The 18997-nt window shown below is 33.5% G+C and overlaps 2 protein-coding genes across 2 annotated transcripts; one reads left to right on the top strand and one right to left on the bottom strand.

Annotated features, from left to right (window-relative positions):
• Positions 1 to 1720: 1720 nt before the first annotated feature.
• Positions 1721 to 4130, top strand: LOC124822792 (heat stress transcription factor B-3-like). The gene is made up of 2 exons (XM_047294858.2): positions 1721 to 2114; positions 3376 to 4130. Exons 1-2 carry the CDS (start codon positions 1875 to 1877, stop codon positions 3832 to 3834), a joined length of 699 nt encoding a protein of 232 aa, XP_047150814.2. The 5' UTR covers positions 1721 to 1874; the 3' UTR covers positions 3835 to 4130.
• An 8088-nt stretch (positions 4131 to 12218) lies between these two features.
• Positions 12219 to 14694, bottom strand: LOC148197937 (uncharacterized). Its single transcript, XM_088091735.1, has 3 exons — positions 14464 to 14694; positions 12596 to 13378; positions 12219 to 12488 (listed from the first exon to the last, which is right to left on the bottom strand). Exons 1-3 carry the CDS (start codon positions 14471 to 14473, stop codon positions 12454 to 12456), a joined length of 828 nt encoding a protein of 275 aa, XP_087947861.1. The 5' UTR covers positions 14474 to 14694; the 3' UTR covers positions 12219 to 12453.
• Between the last annotated feature and the right edge of the window lie 4303 nt (positions 14695 to 18997).

Below are 18997 nucleotides of genomic sequence, written 5' to 3' on the forward strand. Positions count from 1 at the left end.
AGTTTATCTAATATTTAGTTGTATATTTGGTGTAATCTCTTGTATGTAGTAAGGGAGTGTTTACTCTCAAAAGACAATATAAATGTTCTGAAGTTCACTAAGATAATATGATTAAGATTAATTATTATATCTGAGATATTATTTGTTTTTGAAACTAGTATTATTACAACTTTATTACTAAAAAATATTTTAAAAGGTTAAAAAAGAAAAATATTTAAATATTTATTGATTTTGACTTTTAAATAATATAAAATTATTTTGTATATTGAAATATTGTTTGTTTGTTTGTTTTTTCTATATAGAGAGTATTTTTAAAATGATACATGATAATTGAAATTTGAAAATGTTAAGATTTATGTAACATATGTAAACTTTTAAATTTTACGAGCCTTTGGGTGAATAAAAATAAATATTTGAGTGTTTGAAACTTTGAATTAGTTTTTTTGAGAATAATATTAACTTTTCAAGAAACCTTTTTCCGAAACACCAAAATATACACTCGGCGGTCCCTTATTTTTCGTAATTAAAATAAGCATTTAGTTCAAATATGCCGAAAACGACTCTTTTAAAGATAATATATATTACAATTGTTATATAGGATAAAGATAATAGCTAATTTCAAAGTCGTATCCAAAGTAATTAATTTTAAAATCCCATCCATTTTATTTAATAGTTCCGTATGTGACTAGACTAGTAAAACACAACCTTAAACAATGCAATTTTGTGAGTTCACATTCATCTATCATATTTAAAGTGATGAAGGGAAAGTGACAGAAAGAATGAAAAGAAGAATTTCCTGCCTTGGAAGTTTTTTACATATCAAATATATTTTCAACTTGTTTTTTTCAATAATGTTTACCTCTTCAGTTTTCAAAATATATTAAAATATTAAAATAATTTTTAATATATTTCAAAGTATCAAAATTAGTTAATATCGATTAATATACCTTAAAAGTGAAATTAAAGAACACAAAAACAATACTATAATAATTAAAAAAAAATCAAATTCATATTTAACTAAGAAAAAAGTGACCATATTCGAATTTAATATCGTGGCACGTCATAGTCAATATAATTTTGTTGTGGACGCGGTTAACTTTATAGAACAGAGAAGCATCGCATTTGAATGGAAGAAAAAAAAGGTTATGAAATTGCACAGAAAGTCAAAGGAAGTCGCTTCCTTTCATGGAAAACCATCGAACCATTTCATCACTTTTGATGAAGAAATCAAACTCAAGTATCCAACTGCCAGTGATGGAGGAATTTGCACGAAAGAATATAAACAAAAAAAATAATAAACAATGGAGAAATTAAGAAAGTATCATCACACCTAAATGACTTAAACTAACATTATTTATGGTAGAAAAAAATGGTACATTGAGACAATCCCACCAAACACTCCCACGTGCAAAGTTCATCTTCTCCAATCTTCCATTCAAAATTTTAACAACGCCTTTTATAATGGGGTGCTGTTTCTCTCATTTCTTTAATCATCTTAGTCAAGTTGCTTTATCACATTTAATAAAACATATGTATTTATATTATTGGGTGTGCATTATTTTTAACTTTATGGTAAAAGAATGTGCATGCCATGTATAATATATATGTATAAATAAATAGGGTAGGCTTAGTTCTTACGTTTCAACTATTTATTCATTGTGAGAGAGGTTGCTATAGCTAAGGAGAGAAACAAGGAAAATCAATTAAGGTCTTGCAATTCTCATGAACTGTGGAGTCGTGTTGGGCTTCTATTGTTGGGGTTGGGAGTTCTTAACTGCCCTTCTTCTCTTCTCTTCTTATCATCCTTATTGATCTTTTCCTTCTCTTCAAAACCAAAAACTTACCATTCTTTCTTTTTAGATAGAACCACCAAAATGAAAATAACAAATAATAAAGGGTTGTTGTTGGAAGGAGGAAGAAAGTGTACTCCACCGCCGTTTTTGCTCAAGACCTACATGCTTGTCGAGGATCCGGCTACCGACAACGTTGTCTCGTGGAATGTCGACGGGACGGCGTTCGTGGTGTGGCAGCCGGCGGAGTTTGCTCGTGATCTCCTCCCGACATTCTTCAAGCACAGCAACTTCTCCAGCTTTGTGCGCCAACTAAATACTTATGTACGTAACACCATGAATTAACTCACTCTATATCTAGCATATAATTCTAGTAGTTACATGATTTGTGTTTTTTGTTTGTTTGATGTCATATTGTAAGTTTTGATGGTTTGAGAAGATTTTGCAAAACCAGAAAAATTTACGACACAATTTATTTGGTGGTTTAGTTTTACTATTTTGACAGCTTGACTTTAATTAAGTTACGTATAATGTCTTAAATATATATATTATAGACTCCATTTTCAAATTGGACATGAAGGGGTGAACGGAAATTTCCAGTGAGAAAGAAAAATAGTTAGCTTTATAATAAAAAGTGTTAAATATCTTCCCCTTTATATGAAGCAAGAGTGAAGTGAGGACACGAACATTTATATTTATGAAAATTTTATAGGTTAATTTTATGGTAAATATAGCTCAATTTTCTCACTTTTAAACATGTCTATGTTGTTGCTTTAAATGGATTGAATCCTCAATTAAAATTTCGTCAATAACAAGGAAATAAAAGGAAATTTTTTGGATATTAAGTTTTATTAGAAAGGAAAAGAAAAAGTTTTCTTGCATTGATGGAACTGGTTACCGATATTTGTTTGACCTGGCTTAGACTTTAATTCGTTTATACTATTCTTCATTTATTAGGAAGGAAGATATTTTATCTTTGTCCTTTCATAGTGGAAAATTTTTGTATTCCATTCTTCAACTTTTGTGCCAAAAAAAACAAAATCATTGAATGAACACGAACACGAACACGAACATTAAACAGTACAATAATACTGATATGAATGTGATGACTTTGATCATACTACTATGTTTGTTTGTTTTGAATTCTTACCCTATTTACGCTATACATATATATTGATTTGATGTGTCTGGTCAGAGCTCATCATACCTACTTATCAAACTTTGAAGACAAGCACTAACAAAATTCAACTTTAGTGGGCGTGAAGCCGTGCATGACTTAGTAACATTTTTTCTATGCCTTAAAATAACAAAAACAATAGAAATATGATAAAGTATTTTAAAAAAGATAAATATTCGTAACTTCATTTCTTAATTTTTTACCAAAAGATGAGTTGGCAAGTTATAAGGTTTACCTAAAGAATGATGAAATGATGTATGTATTTAGACCTACTTGTGTTGTTGGTGCATAAATTATTATATATAGCTTGTTCTGTACATGTCTGATTTGGATTTTGGTTCATGTTAATTGCATATTTTGCTATCAAAAGTTGGCAGCAGAACTAAAAAAGCATTTGATGATGTTTAGGGTTTTCGTAAAGTTGCAACAAGTAGATGGGAGTTTTTCAATGAGAGGTTCAAGAAAGGTGAAAGAGAACAGCTAAATGAGATTCAGAGAAGAAAAGCTTGGAGTAACAAGCAACAAGGAAATGGAGGAAATCAAGTGACAGCTCATGATTCTGATGAAGATCAAAGGTCATCATCAACTTCATCTTCTTGTGGGTACAGTACTCTGGTGGATGAAAACAAGAGGCTTAAGAAAGAGAATGGAGTGTTGAACTCTGAGCTAACGAGCATGAAAAGAAAGTGCAAAGAGCTGGTTGATTTGGTGGCCAAATATTCATCACATGCACAAGAGAAGGAAGAAGATGAAAGGCCAATGCTGTTTGGAGTGAGGTTAGAGGTTGAAGGAGGGAGGGAGATTAAGAGGAATAGAGCTGAGATGAGTGAAAGCGCAAGCATTATGCTGTCTCAGTCATGCAAATAGATCTGCTATATATATATATATGTAGAAGCTTAAAAGTGTTTCAGAATAGATGATATACTGAAAGGAATAATCATAAATTTTATTAGTTAGCTAGGATTCTTGGAAAGAGTGTTTGAGAATACAAACGAAGACACCCTCAAGCATATGCTGTAATTATGTAATGTGAATTAGGAAGATGACAACTAAAATAGGCTCAGGAGGCCATTAATTAGAGAATAAACAAAAAAAAAAGTGCATTGGATAGGGTCTTCTTTTTCACTTTACCTCCCCATCAAATTCATTGTTACTTCATGTCACTGACTCCATTTGCTTTCTCCTATACTTTTTCATTTTCGTTTTACTGTGTTCCTGTTGCACTTAAATATGTTAACCAATTATCAACGATTATTTCATCGATAATTTACCGTATTAGGTTATGTTATTACTGATGGATATTGATTGTAAATAATTATCGACAATTATTATTTGTTGATAAATATTAACAAATAATTGAACCCATTAAAAATATATCGAAAATCTAACATCATCGACGAATTTTCGTGTCATATTCCATTTGATAATCCACTTATCAATGATTATTTCATCGATAATATACCGCATTAAGTCCTGTCATTATAAGTGGATACTGATTGCCGATAATTATCAACGATTATTATCCGTTGGTAAATATTGACATTCAATATCCATCAATAATTGAACCCATCGAAAATATGTTGAAAATCTAACATTATTGATGAATTTTCTGATAAAATAGCAGAGTATGAAATTGACCTAAACATGTTATATTAACATCACAGTAACACATTCAGATCAAAAACAGCGGAAGAAAAAATGAAAGAATAATGTGCGTACCTCCTGCCATTGCAATTTTGTAAATCTAAACACAAGACAGCTTTGTTTTCTAAACCTTGACTCACTCAAACTCGATGGTGTGTTTTTCTGAATAGAGGAGTAGGCTTAGTGATCAAAACTGAGAGTAACCCATTCCCTTATATAAAGTCTGGCCATCACAGGTTTCAAAATAAATGGGCTTTACGTTTAAAAATTAATAACTGCTCTATAACCTCTATGCAGTTAAAAGCATAAAAAAAATGGCTTAATGGACCACTTTATGTTCCTTAAAAATAGGAACTGAAAATGCTATAATATTTATTTTATATTTAAAATAATGCTAACATTCTCCCACTTGGTCCATTTATCCAATTATTAACCACAACAAGTGACAGAATATATACGAGTCATGGCGATAGGTCCTCTGATAGTGAGTGTTATCTTCCATGTACCACAATATATATTTCTCTCAACATTAGCTCTCAACTTAATGCATAAACCATATGTTTATGCTAGATCAAAACTAAATGATATCTTCTCAAAATAAATGTGCACAAAAACATATGAGAAAAACATCAAACTGAATAAGAGTTTTATCAAAATGAAAGTACTTACAATGATTGTCACGTCATGGAACCAAGTCCCATTCGCGTTACATGATCCTTAAAATTCTTTGGTGGCATGCCTTTAGTTAAAGGATCAGTGTCGCAACCGGAATCGCGACGGGACGACGATCCAAAAAAAGAAACGGTTTTGGAAAAGAGATTTTGGAGTCGCCACCATAGTTTATTATGGGAAACTACGGAAAAACCATAAAACGATAAAGCACGGTCCACGAAAACCAGATTCTGGGTTCGGGAGTCGGTTACGCGTGGGGAAGGTGTTAGCACCCCACAACGCCTGCCCTAAGGCAGTACCTTTAACTAAATGCGCGAATGTGATGTGGTTTTCAAAATGTTTCTATCCCCTAAAATAAAATTTTAAAGAAACAAAATATATTTTTAGTTTTTTGGGCCCGACGAGGATTGACCTCGCTCCTACGTATTCTCATTCGGAATGAGAAATCAGGGTTACGTAGTTCTTTTTGAAAATGTTTGAGAGATTTGTTTGAGAAAATTGTTTAGAAAATTTTGTTCGGAAAATGATTATGGATAAATTTGGATTTTTGGGAAAGTGAACCTGACAAGGGCTAGCCTTGCTCCTACGTATCTCCATTTTTGATGGAGAATCAAGGATCACGTAGTTCTGGGTAGCAAGACTATTTGTTGTTTAAAATTGTTGATGTTTTCGGTTTTTTTGAAGATTTTATACCTTTTTTTGTATTTTGTTTAAGAAAGAGAAAAGGTTGTTAGCACAAGGACGATGCGTGCGATCACACATGTGCATAAACCTTTAAAACATATTTTTTGTAATTTCAATTAAGAAAGAGAAAAGGTTTTCAGCACAAGGACGATGCGTGCGATCACACATGTGCCTAAACCTTTAAAACATATTTTTTGTAATTTCAATTAAGAAAGAGAAAAGGTTTTCAGCACAAGGACGATGCGTGCGATCACACATGTGCCTAAACCTTTAAAACATATTTTTTGTAAATTCAATTAAGAAAGAGAAAAGGTTTTCAGCACAAGGACGATGCGTGCGATCACACATGTGCCTAAACCTTTAAAACATATTTTTTGTAATTTCAATTTAAGAAAGAGAAAAGGTTTTCAGCACAAGGACGATGCGTGCGATCACACATGTGCCTAAACCTTTAAAACATATTTTTTGTAATTTCAATTTAAGAAAGAGAAAAGGTTTTCAGCACAAGGACGATGCGTGCGATCACACATGTGCCTAAACCCTTAAAACGTATTTTGATAAATTACTTTATTTAAATTGTAAATATTGCATTATTAAATATATATTTTAGGATAAGTAAATATGTAGAATGAGTAGATAGAAGAAAATAAAATAATAAATAAAATAAAAATAAAAGAAATAAATAAAACAAATGAAATAAGATAGACAAAATAAATGAAATAGAATAAAATGAAATAAGAAAAACAAACGAATAAAAATAACGAGCGTTGGGTGGATCATAAACGGACTTTGGGAACGAAGTGAAATAACGAGCGTTCGTTTCGGGGATTAACGAACGTTTGTTGAGAATGAGGAGGAGGAACGAGCATTGGGGACGAGCGTTCGGTTTGGATTTGAATGACGAGCGCTCGTTGGGACGAGCGTTCGTTGGGGACGAACGTTCGTTTGGGAAAGGGTTGAATGACGAGCGCTCGTTAAGGACGAGCGTTCGGTTTGGAGTTGAATGACGAGCGCTCGCTGGGACGAGCGTTCGTTGTTGGCGTTGAATGACGAGCGCTCGCTGGGACGAGCGTTCGTTGGGGACGTTGAATGACGAGCGCTCGCTGGGACGAGCGTTCGTTGTTGGCGTTGAATGACGAGCGCTCGCTGGGACGAGCGTTCGTTGGGGACGAACGTTCGTTGGGAAAGGGCTGAATGACGAGCGCTCGAGCGTTCGGTCAGGAGTTGAATGACGAGCGCTCGTTGGACCGAGCGTTCGTTGTTGTCGTTGAATGACGAGCGTTCGCGAGCGTTCGTTTTTGGCGAGCGTTCGGTTGGGAGTTGGTCACCAAATGGTCCGTCCAAGAAGTGGACGGACAGACGTTCGTTGAGGAGGTAGGGGACGAACGTTCTAAAAAGGCTTAACGTGCGTTATTTATGGGCTTGGCCCACCCGGGTGATTTCTAACCTAGAATCTCCTAGGGGTTTGGCACCTTCCCTTCCATTCCTCACCCACTCAGATTCAAACACTCTCCCGCAAGCTCACTCCCACGACTCACACACTCTCCAGAGACCCAAGGTCTCTTACTCTCTTCGCGGGCTCGCCGCCGCCTACACCAGCGCCGGCCACCATCGCCTCAACCAGCACACGCCTTGGCCTCGCCGGTGACAACTCGCGCCACCAGCCCAACTGACGACCGCGGCGCCACTGCTTTCACTCCCTCGCTTCTCCCACACTAGCCTAGGGTTGAGGCTTTTCCACGCTGGGCACCTCCTGCCGCCGCCTCTGCCAGAGCCGGCCACCGTCGCCTCTAACCGGAGCGCGCTTCCTCACCGGCGCTACCTCCGTCACTTTCCTCCCTCTCCGTTCGAGGATTCTCTCGACTGCTAACCGTCCCTGCAACACCACCTTTCCCTCTCTTCTTCCCCTAATCTTCATCGTTTCTCCTTTTTATCTACTGATTGATTTGGCATTTGGTTTATTCATTCTTTGTTTTCCTATCTTGGTGCTCCTGCTTACACTATTATTTACGTGTTTTCCTGGATGCAAGTGAATGGATACTGGATTTTTTTGTGTGTTGATTAGATTATGAGAAAATGATGAATGAAGCTGAGAACTGGATTCGTACTGGAAAGCGAATAGGATGTGAGAATTGGGAGTGGAAGGAAAAGGTGATTGGAAGGGTGTTGGTAGTAGCCGTGAGTGCCAAAACATGGCCGTGGGTGAATCTGGATGGTGAAAGGGGTATCCCACGAGTGAATGGAGGCAAATAGACTTATTATCTGAATGTGGTTGCTGCAATTGATTCTCTGGTTTTCTGGTTTTCAGGTGATGGGATACAGCAAAGCCATGTCTATGGTGTTGGAGTGGTGTTAGTGATGGAGTTCTACGTGATGGGGAAATGGTGGGTTCGAAGCTGGCCAAAGAATCTACGTTGGTGATGGATGAATGGAAAACAAGAAAACAAGGGTAACAGAACCAGACCAGACGTAACAGGCGAAGTAACCTCTCAATATAATTTCATGTTTAATTCAAACACCATCAGACAAACCAAACCAAGCATCATCAAATCAAATGCAAGCCAATAACAATACTATGATCCCAAGATTGTAACATTTACGCTAGTGACCAGCGAAGCTTGAAGCTTGAAGGATGAGGACTTACCTTTTACGTTTTCCCCTTGTAGGTTTGGATGGAACAAAAGAAAAGGAAACCACTTATGTGATAATGGCAGGAAGACAACAATGGGATTATGAAGGAGAAGATGCGTCGTGTAGTAGCTACAGTTGATGCTCGTGCTACTTCTTCCCTCTGTTTTGCCACTCTTTTATTTCTTTCTTTCTAGCTTCTATATTCCTCTTCATTGTCTCTGTTCCAGTGATCCGTTCCTCACCAAGACCCTCCTCTCTTTGCTGTGAAAAGCTCCCCTGGTCTCTCTGCTCTCTCTGAGTGTTTTTTGTGCCAATTCTCTGTGTCCGAATCCCGTACTGATTTCGTACGTAAAAACCAAAACGCTTCTGCCACCCCCGCCACTCTGCAGAAAACGGTTTCTTGCTTTTCTGTTCCCCACGTTCCAGCCAACCTCCCTTTTCTTTTTCAAATCTTTTTCTTATATTTTTCCTTTACTTAATACTAAAATGAAAATAGAATAAAAATAAAAGCAATAACTAAATAGTAAAATTTTAAAATAAAAATAACGTAAGAAAAATATATATACATATATATGAAGAAAAATAAGATAACATATAAAAATAGATAAAACAAAAATGACGATAATAATAAATAAAAACAAAAAAAACAAATAATAATAAATAATAATAACAAACAAATAAACAAGTAACAATAAATAAATACAAGACAAAAACGAGAACAAAAATAAAGATACAAAGAAATAAATAATAGATTATAGTAAAGCCAAAAACGATCCGGACGAAATTTGGTATTGACAATCAGCAATCATCAACTCAGTGCTAACGTGCTCAATAACCACTTTCTTTTCTTTAACACGTTCTCTTATGGCCAGATATTTAATGTCGATGTGCTTACTTCGACTTCCACTTTTATTATTCTTAGCCATGAAAACAGCAGCAGAGTTATCACAGTACAACTTCAATGGCCTAGCAATTGAGTCCACAACTCTAAGCCCAGATATAAAACTCTTCAACCATACACCATGTGAAGAAGCCTCAAAACAAGAAACGAATTCAGCTTCCATAGTAGAAGTAGCAGTCAAGGTCTGCTTTTTGCTACTCCAAGATACTGCTCCATCAGCTAACATAAAAATGTAACCAGACGTTGATTTTCGTGAATCAACGCAGCCAGCATAGTCTGAATCGGAGTAGCCAATCACTTCTAAATTAGCAGTTCGTCTATACATGAGCATGAAATCTTTTGTTCCTTGAAGATATCTCATTACTTTCTTTGCAGCTTTCCAGTGGTCAACACCTGGATTACTCTGATATCTTCCTAAAACTCCAACTACAAATGCAATGTCAGGTCTAGTACAAACTTGAGCATACATAAGACTTCCGACAGCTGAAGCATATGGAATATTTTTCATCTGTTCCCGCTCAAGATCATTTTTCGGACATTGACTTAATTCAAGTTTGTCACCCTTTACAATGGGAGCTACACTTGGTGAACAATTCTTCATATTAAACCTCTCTAAAACTTTGTTGATATAGGTCTCTTGAGACAAACCCAAAATGCCTCGAGATCTTTCCCTATGAATCTTAATGCCGATGACATAAGATGCCTCTCCCATATCCTTCATGTCAAAGTTATTTGAGAGAAATTGTTTCACTTCATATAGCATACCCTTGTCGTTGGTTGCAAGCAAAATGTCATCCACATATAAAACAAGGAAACAAATCTTACTCCCACTGACCTTTTGGTATATACATTGATCCATGATGTTTTCTTCAAAACCGAATGAAGTGATAACATCATGAAATTTTAAATACCATTGGCGGGAGGCTTGTTTTAATCCATAGATGGATTTATTAAGCTTACATACCAAGTGTTCACTGTCTTTAGAAAAGAATCCTTCAGGTTGTTTCATGTAAACCTCTTCCTCTAGATCACCATTAAGGAATGCTGTTTTCACATCCATTTGATGTAACTCAAAATCAAAATGAGCTACTAATGCCATAATTACTCGGAAGGAATCTTTCTTAGATACAGGAGAAAAAGTCTCTCTGTAGTCAATTCCTTCTCTTTGAGTGAATCCTTTGGCAACAAGTCTTGCCTTATGTCTCTCAATGTTGCCTTGTGAGTCTTTCTTGGTTTTAAAGACCCATCTACATCCAATGGATTTTACACCATCAGGCAACTGAACGAGATCCCAGACTTTGTTGGATGCCATAGAATCCATCTCGTCTTTCATGGCATCATACCATAGGTTTGATTCTTTAGAACTCATGGCTTGTGAAAACGTTTCAGGATCATTTTCGGCTCCAATGTTGTAATCCGATTCTTGTAAATACACTTCATAATCACTAGAAACTGTTGGTCTTCTGATTCTAGTAGATCTTCTTAATGTTGTGTCAACATCTTGATGAGAAGCTTGTTGTTCAACTGGTTGTTCAACATTTACTTGTTGCTCCTCGTTAACAACTTGATCTATATTATCATTTTCAGCAATTTGTGGAACATCAATTATTGGTTGTTCAATACGCTTTTGAACTGAAGGAGCGTGAATGACTACCAATCTTTCATTTGATTGAGAGGTTTGAGCTTCATAGTGATCTTTTTCAAGATCAACGTCTTGATTTAAATCACTCCCACTAATCAAGTCATTTTCAAGAAACTTTGCATTTCTTGATTCCACAATCCTAGTGTTATGGTTTGGACAATAGAATCTATACCCTTTGGACTTTTCAGCATATCCAATGAAATACCCACTAATAGTCCTTGGGTCTAGTTTCTTCTCTTGTGGATTATAAATTCTTACTTCAGACGGACATCCCCAAACGCGTACATGTCGCAAACTAGGTTTCCAACCTTTGAATAACTCAAAAGGTGTTTTTAAAACAGCCTTAGTTGGGACCCGATTTACTATATACACAACCGTCTTAAGTGCTTCAGTCCACAAGAACTGAGGAAGTTTTGAATTACTTCTCATACTTCTCACCATATCCATCAAGGTTCGATTTCTTCTTTCTGCTACACCATTCTGATCTGGAGAGCCAGGCATGGTATATTGGGCAACAATCCCATGTTCTTGAAGAAATCTAGCAAACGGACCAGGTGCTTGTCCATTCTCCGTGTATCTACCGTAGTACTCTCCACCTCTATCTGATCTCACAATCTTAATTTTCTTTCCGCATTGCAATTCTACTTCAACCTTAAAAACTTTAAAGGCATCTAAGGCTTCATCCTTAGAACGAAGTAAATACAGATACATGTATCGTGAGTAATCATCTATAAAGGTGATAAAGTATTTCGGACTACTTGCATCCATATCCGGACAACAAATATCTGTATGAATAATTTCTAGTAAATTTGAACTCCTCTTAGCACCTCTTTTGGACTTGTTAGTTTGCTTACCCTTAATGCAATCCACGCAAGTCTCAAAATCAGTAAAATCCAAAGTACTAAGTACTCCTTCATTTACTAATCGCTTAATTCTCTCAATGGAGATATGTCCCAATCTTCGGTGCCATAAAACAGAAGAATCCTCATTCATAACACATCTTTTTAACCCAGCGGAAACATGCATAGAACTATAGGCAGCATTGTTTTGCAATTTAATAAAGTAAAGACCATCGCATAATTCCCCAAAGCCAATAACCTTGGATTTATTCAATAAAGTAAAACCAGAATCCGTAAAATTAAATGAAAAACCCAAAGGTGCAAGTTGTGAAATAGAAATCAAGTTCTTACTAAAACTGGGAACATAAAAGGTCTTTTCTAAACATAAAACAAATCCACTGCTTAAAACTAAATTGCACGTCCCAATGGCTTCAACATGTGAACTCATCTTGCTTCCTGAATAGATGCATTGTTCACTTCCCATCGGTTTCCTTAGGTTTTCCATACCCTGCAAGGTATTAGAAACATGGATTGTAGAACCAGAATCAATCCACCATGTGTTATGATTAAAACTAGTCAAATTAGATTCATAACAGACAAAAGCAAACAAGTTACCTTTCTTTTCAAGCCAATCCTTAAACTTTTGACATTCCTTCTTCATGTGTCCCTTCTTTTTACAAAAGAAACATCTGGACTCCTTCTTAATAACTGGCTGAGCAGGAATCTTTTCCTTCTTATTAACTTGGTTCTTCTTATTCTTAAATGAAGTAGTCAAGTTCACCTTCTCCCCTTCTTCCATCAATAGCCTTTCTTCTTCTTGAACACACATAGTCAATAATTCATTAATAGACCATTTGTCCTTATGTGTGTTGTAAGAGATTTTAAAGGGAGCATAATGGTGAGGCAAAGTGCACAAAATATAGTGCACTAGGAAAGAATCAGACATGGTAACTTCCAAAGCTTTCAGTTGAGCCACAATGTCCCTTATGCGCATGATATGATCACGCACTCCTCTAATTCCAGTGAGCTTTAAGGATGAAAACTGCATTATAAGAGTACTGGCAAGAGATTTGTCAGATGTCGTAAACTGCTCATCAATAGCCTTCAGTAAATCCTTGACATTCTCATACTGATCAACCGAACCCCGGATTCCAGCGGAAATATTGGTTTTTATGAACGTTACGGAGAGACGATTTGACCTCTCCCATTTTTCATAAAGTTCAATGGCATCTGAATTGCTAGTCTCAGTAATACCCGGTGGTTCAGGTTTTCTAATAGCATAATCTATGTCCATCCAGCCTAAATGAAGAAGAACTCTCTCCTTCCAAATCTTATAATTATCTCCTTTCAATTCGGGAATACCACACTTGATATCAGAAAAATTCACAGATTGAGAAACTGCAAATTCAAAGTTACATGCTTATTATATAATTTGAGACTAAAATAAATGTCATGTTTACCAATGTAAAACATGTCTTTACCAATAAGTCTATTAACATAAAACTTGCCTGTGGGCTAAAGTCTTACTCAATTAGACTCATTTAACCTAATGATAAAACTATTAAATTATATCACATTCCTAATTCCTGTGGGAAATTTAAGAATTATAATAAACATTTTATCCTAATTAATCATACAAATGTAAGGAAAATCCTGTGGGTATATTTCATCACATTATATATAATTAATTACAATTAATGTTTCAATAATGTGATCTTTATAATATAATTTAATTAATTAAAGATGCTGTGGCTACTCTCTAATTATTAAAAAATTATATTTATCACTAAACATTAAATTATCTTTAGGTCTTATATTTAATCTAAATATAAGAATTATATTATAAATATAATTAATATTCAAACTTTATTATACTAATATAAAATATTAGTAAATATTCCACGCATTACAGTAATATCCACGCATACCACTGGTATATATATTATATATATTATATATATTATATATATTATATATTATACGCATAACAGAAAACATTATATATTTATGTGCAGAATGAAAACAAAGCAAAGGAGATAAAACCAGAAGCGTACATACCAGAAGCAAGCAGCGTACCTTCATCACGTATGTGTACAACAGATAAAGAAGAAAAATAAAAACTGAATATATTTTTCTGAAAGATGCCCAAAATGAAACGCAAAAACAAATGTCGTTTCAATCATCTTCAACCTCCAGTATGGTTCCAACAAGCATGAACCCAATAATATGTGAGGGTTTTAGCATCAAAATTTCACAGAAAATTTCACAGAAAATTTCTTCTTTCTCCAGTTTCAAAACAATTAATAAAATTAAAAACACAATACGCAAAGGAGTGAACCAAACAAGGCAGAGGAAAAATAGCTCTGATACCAAATGATAAAATAGCAGAGTATGAAATTGACCTAAACATGTTATATTAACATCACAGTAACACATTCAGATCAAAAACAGCGGAAGAAAAAATGAAAGAATAATGTGCGTACCTCCTGCCATTGCAATTTTGTAAATCTAAACACAAGACAGCTTTGTTTTCTAAACCTTGACTCACTCAAACTCGATGGTGTGTTTTTCTGAATAGAGGAGTAGGCTTAGTGATCAAAACTGAGAGTAACCCATTCCCTTATATAAAGTCTGGCCATCACAGGTTTCAAAATAAATGGGCTTTACGTTTAAAAATTAATAACTGCTCTATAACCTCTATGCAGTTAAAAGCATAAAAAAAATGGCTTAATGGACCACTTTATGTTCCTTAAAAATAGGAACTGAAAATGCTATAATATTTATTTTATATTTAAAATAATGCTAACATTTTCGTGTTTATCGTCGAATATTCTGAGTTGGTAAGTTCCATATTTATTGTCAAATTTTCTAATATTATCTCATCTTCGTGGGTTTCTCCTTCGTTACGTTTGATGCCCTCGTCACCACCGTAGTTGGTGTTTTCTCTATTTTGTTTTGCGGTTTCCCGACACTCTTTGATTCCCCAATCATTTCATTTTGGCATCCTCGTCCATTTTTTAACCACCTTCCTAATTTGTTTCCTTTCCTCTTATTTTTAAATTCGTTTAGAAAATGTATATGATAATGTTTGTATATTGTTTGGATTATTTTGTTATTTGAATTTTTATAATTTTATTGTTTTAATTTATTATTTAGTATAATGCTTAGATGATGTTGTTACTTTATAGAATGAATTTTGTTTTTCATTTGAGATTCAATATAAAAAGGCTTAATTATATTTTTGGTCCTAGATTAATTATAACACGATTTTTATTTTCTTCTCTATCTCAAATGTTGATCCCATTAGGTTCCCATACTTAAGGAATGCATGACCTCCTTGTCCAATAACGTTAACTATTTTCTGGCATGACAAACAACGAATCACACTAACATTTAAGACATTGACAAAAAGCGAAACTTGTGGACTACATCCAACGTGATTTGTCATTTGTCGGTGGAAAATATGATAACTTGTTAGGTTGAGGTTGTCAGCGGAAAAGAATTAAAAAAAAAACTATGGAGGCAAGACAACTTGATACAAATTACATAGGTAGAAGATATAGCCTCAAGTACCAACCATCTTCTTCCACTTGCAGTGTTGAGGAATGTTCTTATCTCGAGAAGCTACTACAAGCACCTAATGACCCTGATGAGAATTTGAATTGTCGCTTTCAATCAAAATCTAGTTAGGAATTCCTATCTCCTGCTACCCATACTCATCTTAAACAACATCAGCCCAGCTTAACACTGTCCCAACAACACCCTAGTCTAGTCCACCTAACCTAACTTGTTTAACCGTATTAGTAGTAAGAACAAAATCTTTAGTGAAAAAACAATAATTCTTATAATTATGTAGAATGTTAGGAATTTATTTACATACTTATAAACAATATTTTATTAAGTACTTTTTAATATGTAGAAACATTGTCTATCAACATATATATTTTTAGTTTAGTAACTTATATTCTACTCTATTTGGATTATGTGATATAATATTGTAGAAAATTGAAACATATATGTAAGGATGTTTAAATGTTGGCAAATATTGTATGTTTCTATTTAGGTAAAATTATTGACAAGTCTGTATCGGTATAGAGAATATAACTCATTACCATTACATGTTTGTTTATATTGGTTGGTTTTTATTGTTTTAGGTGTAAGGAATATAGCTCACTAGTCAGGAAATATGCATTACATTTATTGGTAGATTATTCCATCGCTAATATAACATAGAGTCAGCCATCAATTTATTGACGAAATAATTTTTCAATAATCATCGATGATATTTGTCGGTAAATTAAGACTCATCAACACCAAGTTTACCAACTTAAATATCTCTCGATAAATACTAATGGTACAATATCCTTCAATAACACAAATTTGGCAACAAAAAATTGATTGTTTGTAATTAATGAAAAGTTTAAAGTTTTCGTTAATAAAATTTATTAACGATCATTTTATCGAAAAAATTTTATTCATTAAAAATTAATCCAAAATTTAGTTAACTAACAGTTAATTATCAACAAATTTTAATTGTTGGTAATATTTAATTTTTTTTAATGTAAGTTAAATGCATATTCACTAACTAAACAATAAAATCAAGTAAATGTTTTGCAATACTACATATTGATATCGATGACATGATTTTAAGAAGTTAGATGTAAGGTCTTATTAAAGATGTCAGTAAATAGCCTAACTAGGCAATTAATTTCATAGAAATTCGTGATATAAACTCAAAATGAAGTAATGACTAAAAAAATCACATGTTTATGACCCTAATCAACAATTAGGAGTATTAACACTAATGGGCACACACATTTCAAGATGATTGGGAGACTTGTAGAGGGGAAGAGGCGAACTCAAATGTTATGAATATGTGATTTGAAGACCTTTTTCGAACAATCATATTATTACTAAAGCTTAATACCATTGTTGGTCCAAATTTTTATCAACTTTGTTCGAAATTGTCTTCATTTTTTAGAATGTTCAATGTAATTCCTTATATCATAATTTATGTTCAATTTAGTTTTTTTGGAAAACGACGATTAAATCATTAATGACTAAATATCTAATTGAGCATGGACACTTTATTGCATAATGAGCTGGATTTATGTTTTTTGAAACTTATTTTCTGATATTTAATGACTCCCGGCCGCCATCGTGATATCCATAACCACCTCTATTTGTAAAATGTCCCCCGTCACCCATTAAAAAATTAAAATCATAAATACAAGTGTTATGCTTAAGGTTGAAGATGCAAGATGATGAAATAGTCAGGATGAAGATGAAAGGAGACAACCACGTCAGATTAAATAGATTACATCATTTACTAATTGTTTACTTTGACACTGTGTCGTTAACTATTTAAATGTAATTTACCAAAAAGACCAAAATTAAACATAAATTACGATATAAAAAACTACATTGAATATTCTAAAAAAATGATAACCATTTCAAACAAAGTTGACAAAAATTGAGACCAATAATGATGTTAAGTCTATTACTAACTTTTATTCTGTGAATTATGCCAACAAAGTTGAATATATTTATTACGTAACGAAAATACAATTAGTTTCGTACAGACGACATAGAAATTATATCAACACACGAACTCTCTAAAAAGCTTCTCAAATGCTATGTATAAAATACAATATGATGTTGGGTGATCCATGTTGCAATCGGACAATAATTTATAACAAAAATGGAGAAACAAGAATTGACATGATAAAGCAAAGACTAATACCATTAATAGAAATTCCTCAATCTTGCATCAGAATATTTTAAGAGACTGTTATGTAAAATAATTTTGCTATTATTTTTCATTCAAATTACAAATACATCTAGCTTGTTTATTTTTGGTCAGAAACAAAAATGCAAATATCACTCCAGTATGTTGGGAACGTTTTTAAAAGATCCATAAGACTGTTAAGGCTGATGGTCTAACACCTAAACCTTTTGTAAGATGTTTATCATACCAGTTAAAGCTTTTCAATCATTATTTATGCATAATTGATATCTAACTGATAATTAATATAAATTTCGTAAAATTTGAATTATTAAAAGTTTAGAATGTGTAAATGATGCATTAATTATATTCAAGTACTAATGAAATAAAAAATTATTTTTTCAATATGAAAAAATGATTGATAATAGAGAATTGTTGCATAACACATTAAAGATGATGCGTCTAATCGTCCATATGACGATGACATCTTCTGCTACACATCGCACAAACAGACAAAAGAGAACGAGCCTATGACTTGGGATGAGCGGATGAAAGATTCAAACATTTTTCTTTCTAACAAGTTCTTCAAATGTCATCACACAAGATGAATATGAACAATGAGACATCTTGTGTTAAATATAAATGGAAAAAACAAGAATTTGAAGGACATGATAATTGTCACCTTAGGAAAGTCACATCTTTTCAACAATAAATGACACATCTTGGTCAATCTCACCTCATTTTGCACAAGTTCAACCTTTTTCTAAATAAGGAAAACAGACTCTGAATTCAATTCTTTCCACTAATATTTTGGATTCCGTGTGTAAAGAAAGACATTTATAACAGAGTTATTACAAAATTTAATAAATTATTCATACGTCCATACAAAATTTAATAAATTATTCATTAAAAATAAATTTGCAAACCTTAGGCATTCTCAAATATGGAAGAACGCAATGTGTTATGACAACAAGTTGAGTAATTTAACCAACTAGCCCGATTTTAACCTGCATTACTTAAATTTTTAAAATCTAGCAATTCTAACATAACACAAATATATATTTTTTCTAAATAATTTGTTCTTTTGCACATTCAAAAGTAGATTAGTCATTCTCATTTCTTTCCATGATTCATTCTACTTCAATACCATTTCTATTTTCAATAAATTTATATTTATAAATTATAAAATTATTAATATGACTTATTTTAAAAAATAGACTTATATAAATTATCATTTATGCTAATTTAATTAAATAAAAATAAACTTCTTAAAATTTTTATGCGAATCATAA

This window comes from Vigna umbellata, chromosome 5, assembly GCF_029865625.1.
Source record: "Vigna umbellata cultivar VRB3 chromosome 5, Vumbellata_1.0, whole genome shotgun sequence".
Classification (NCBI taxonomy): domain Eukaryota; kingdom Viridiplantae; phylum Streptophyta; class Magnoliopsida; order Fabales; family Fabaceae; genus Vigna; species Vigna umbellata.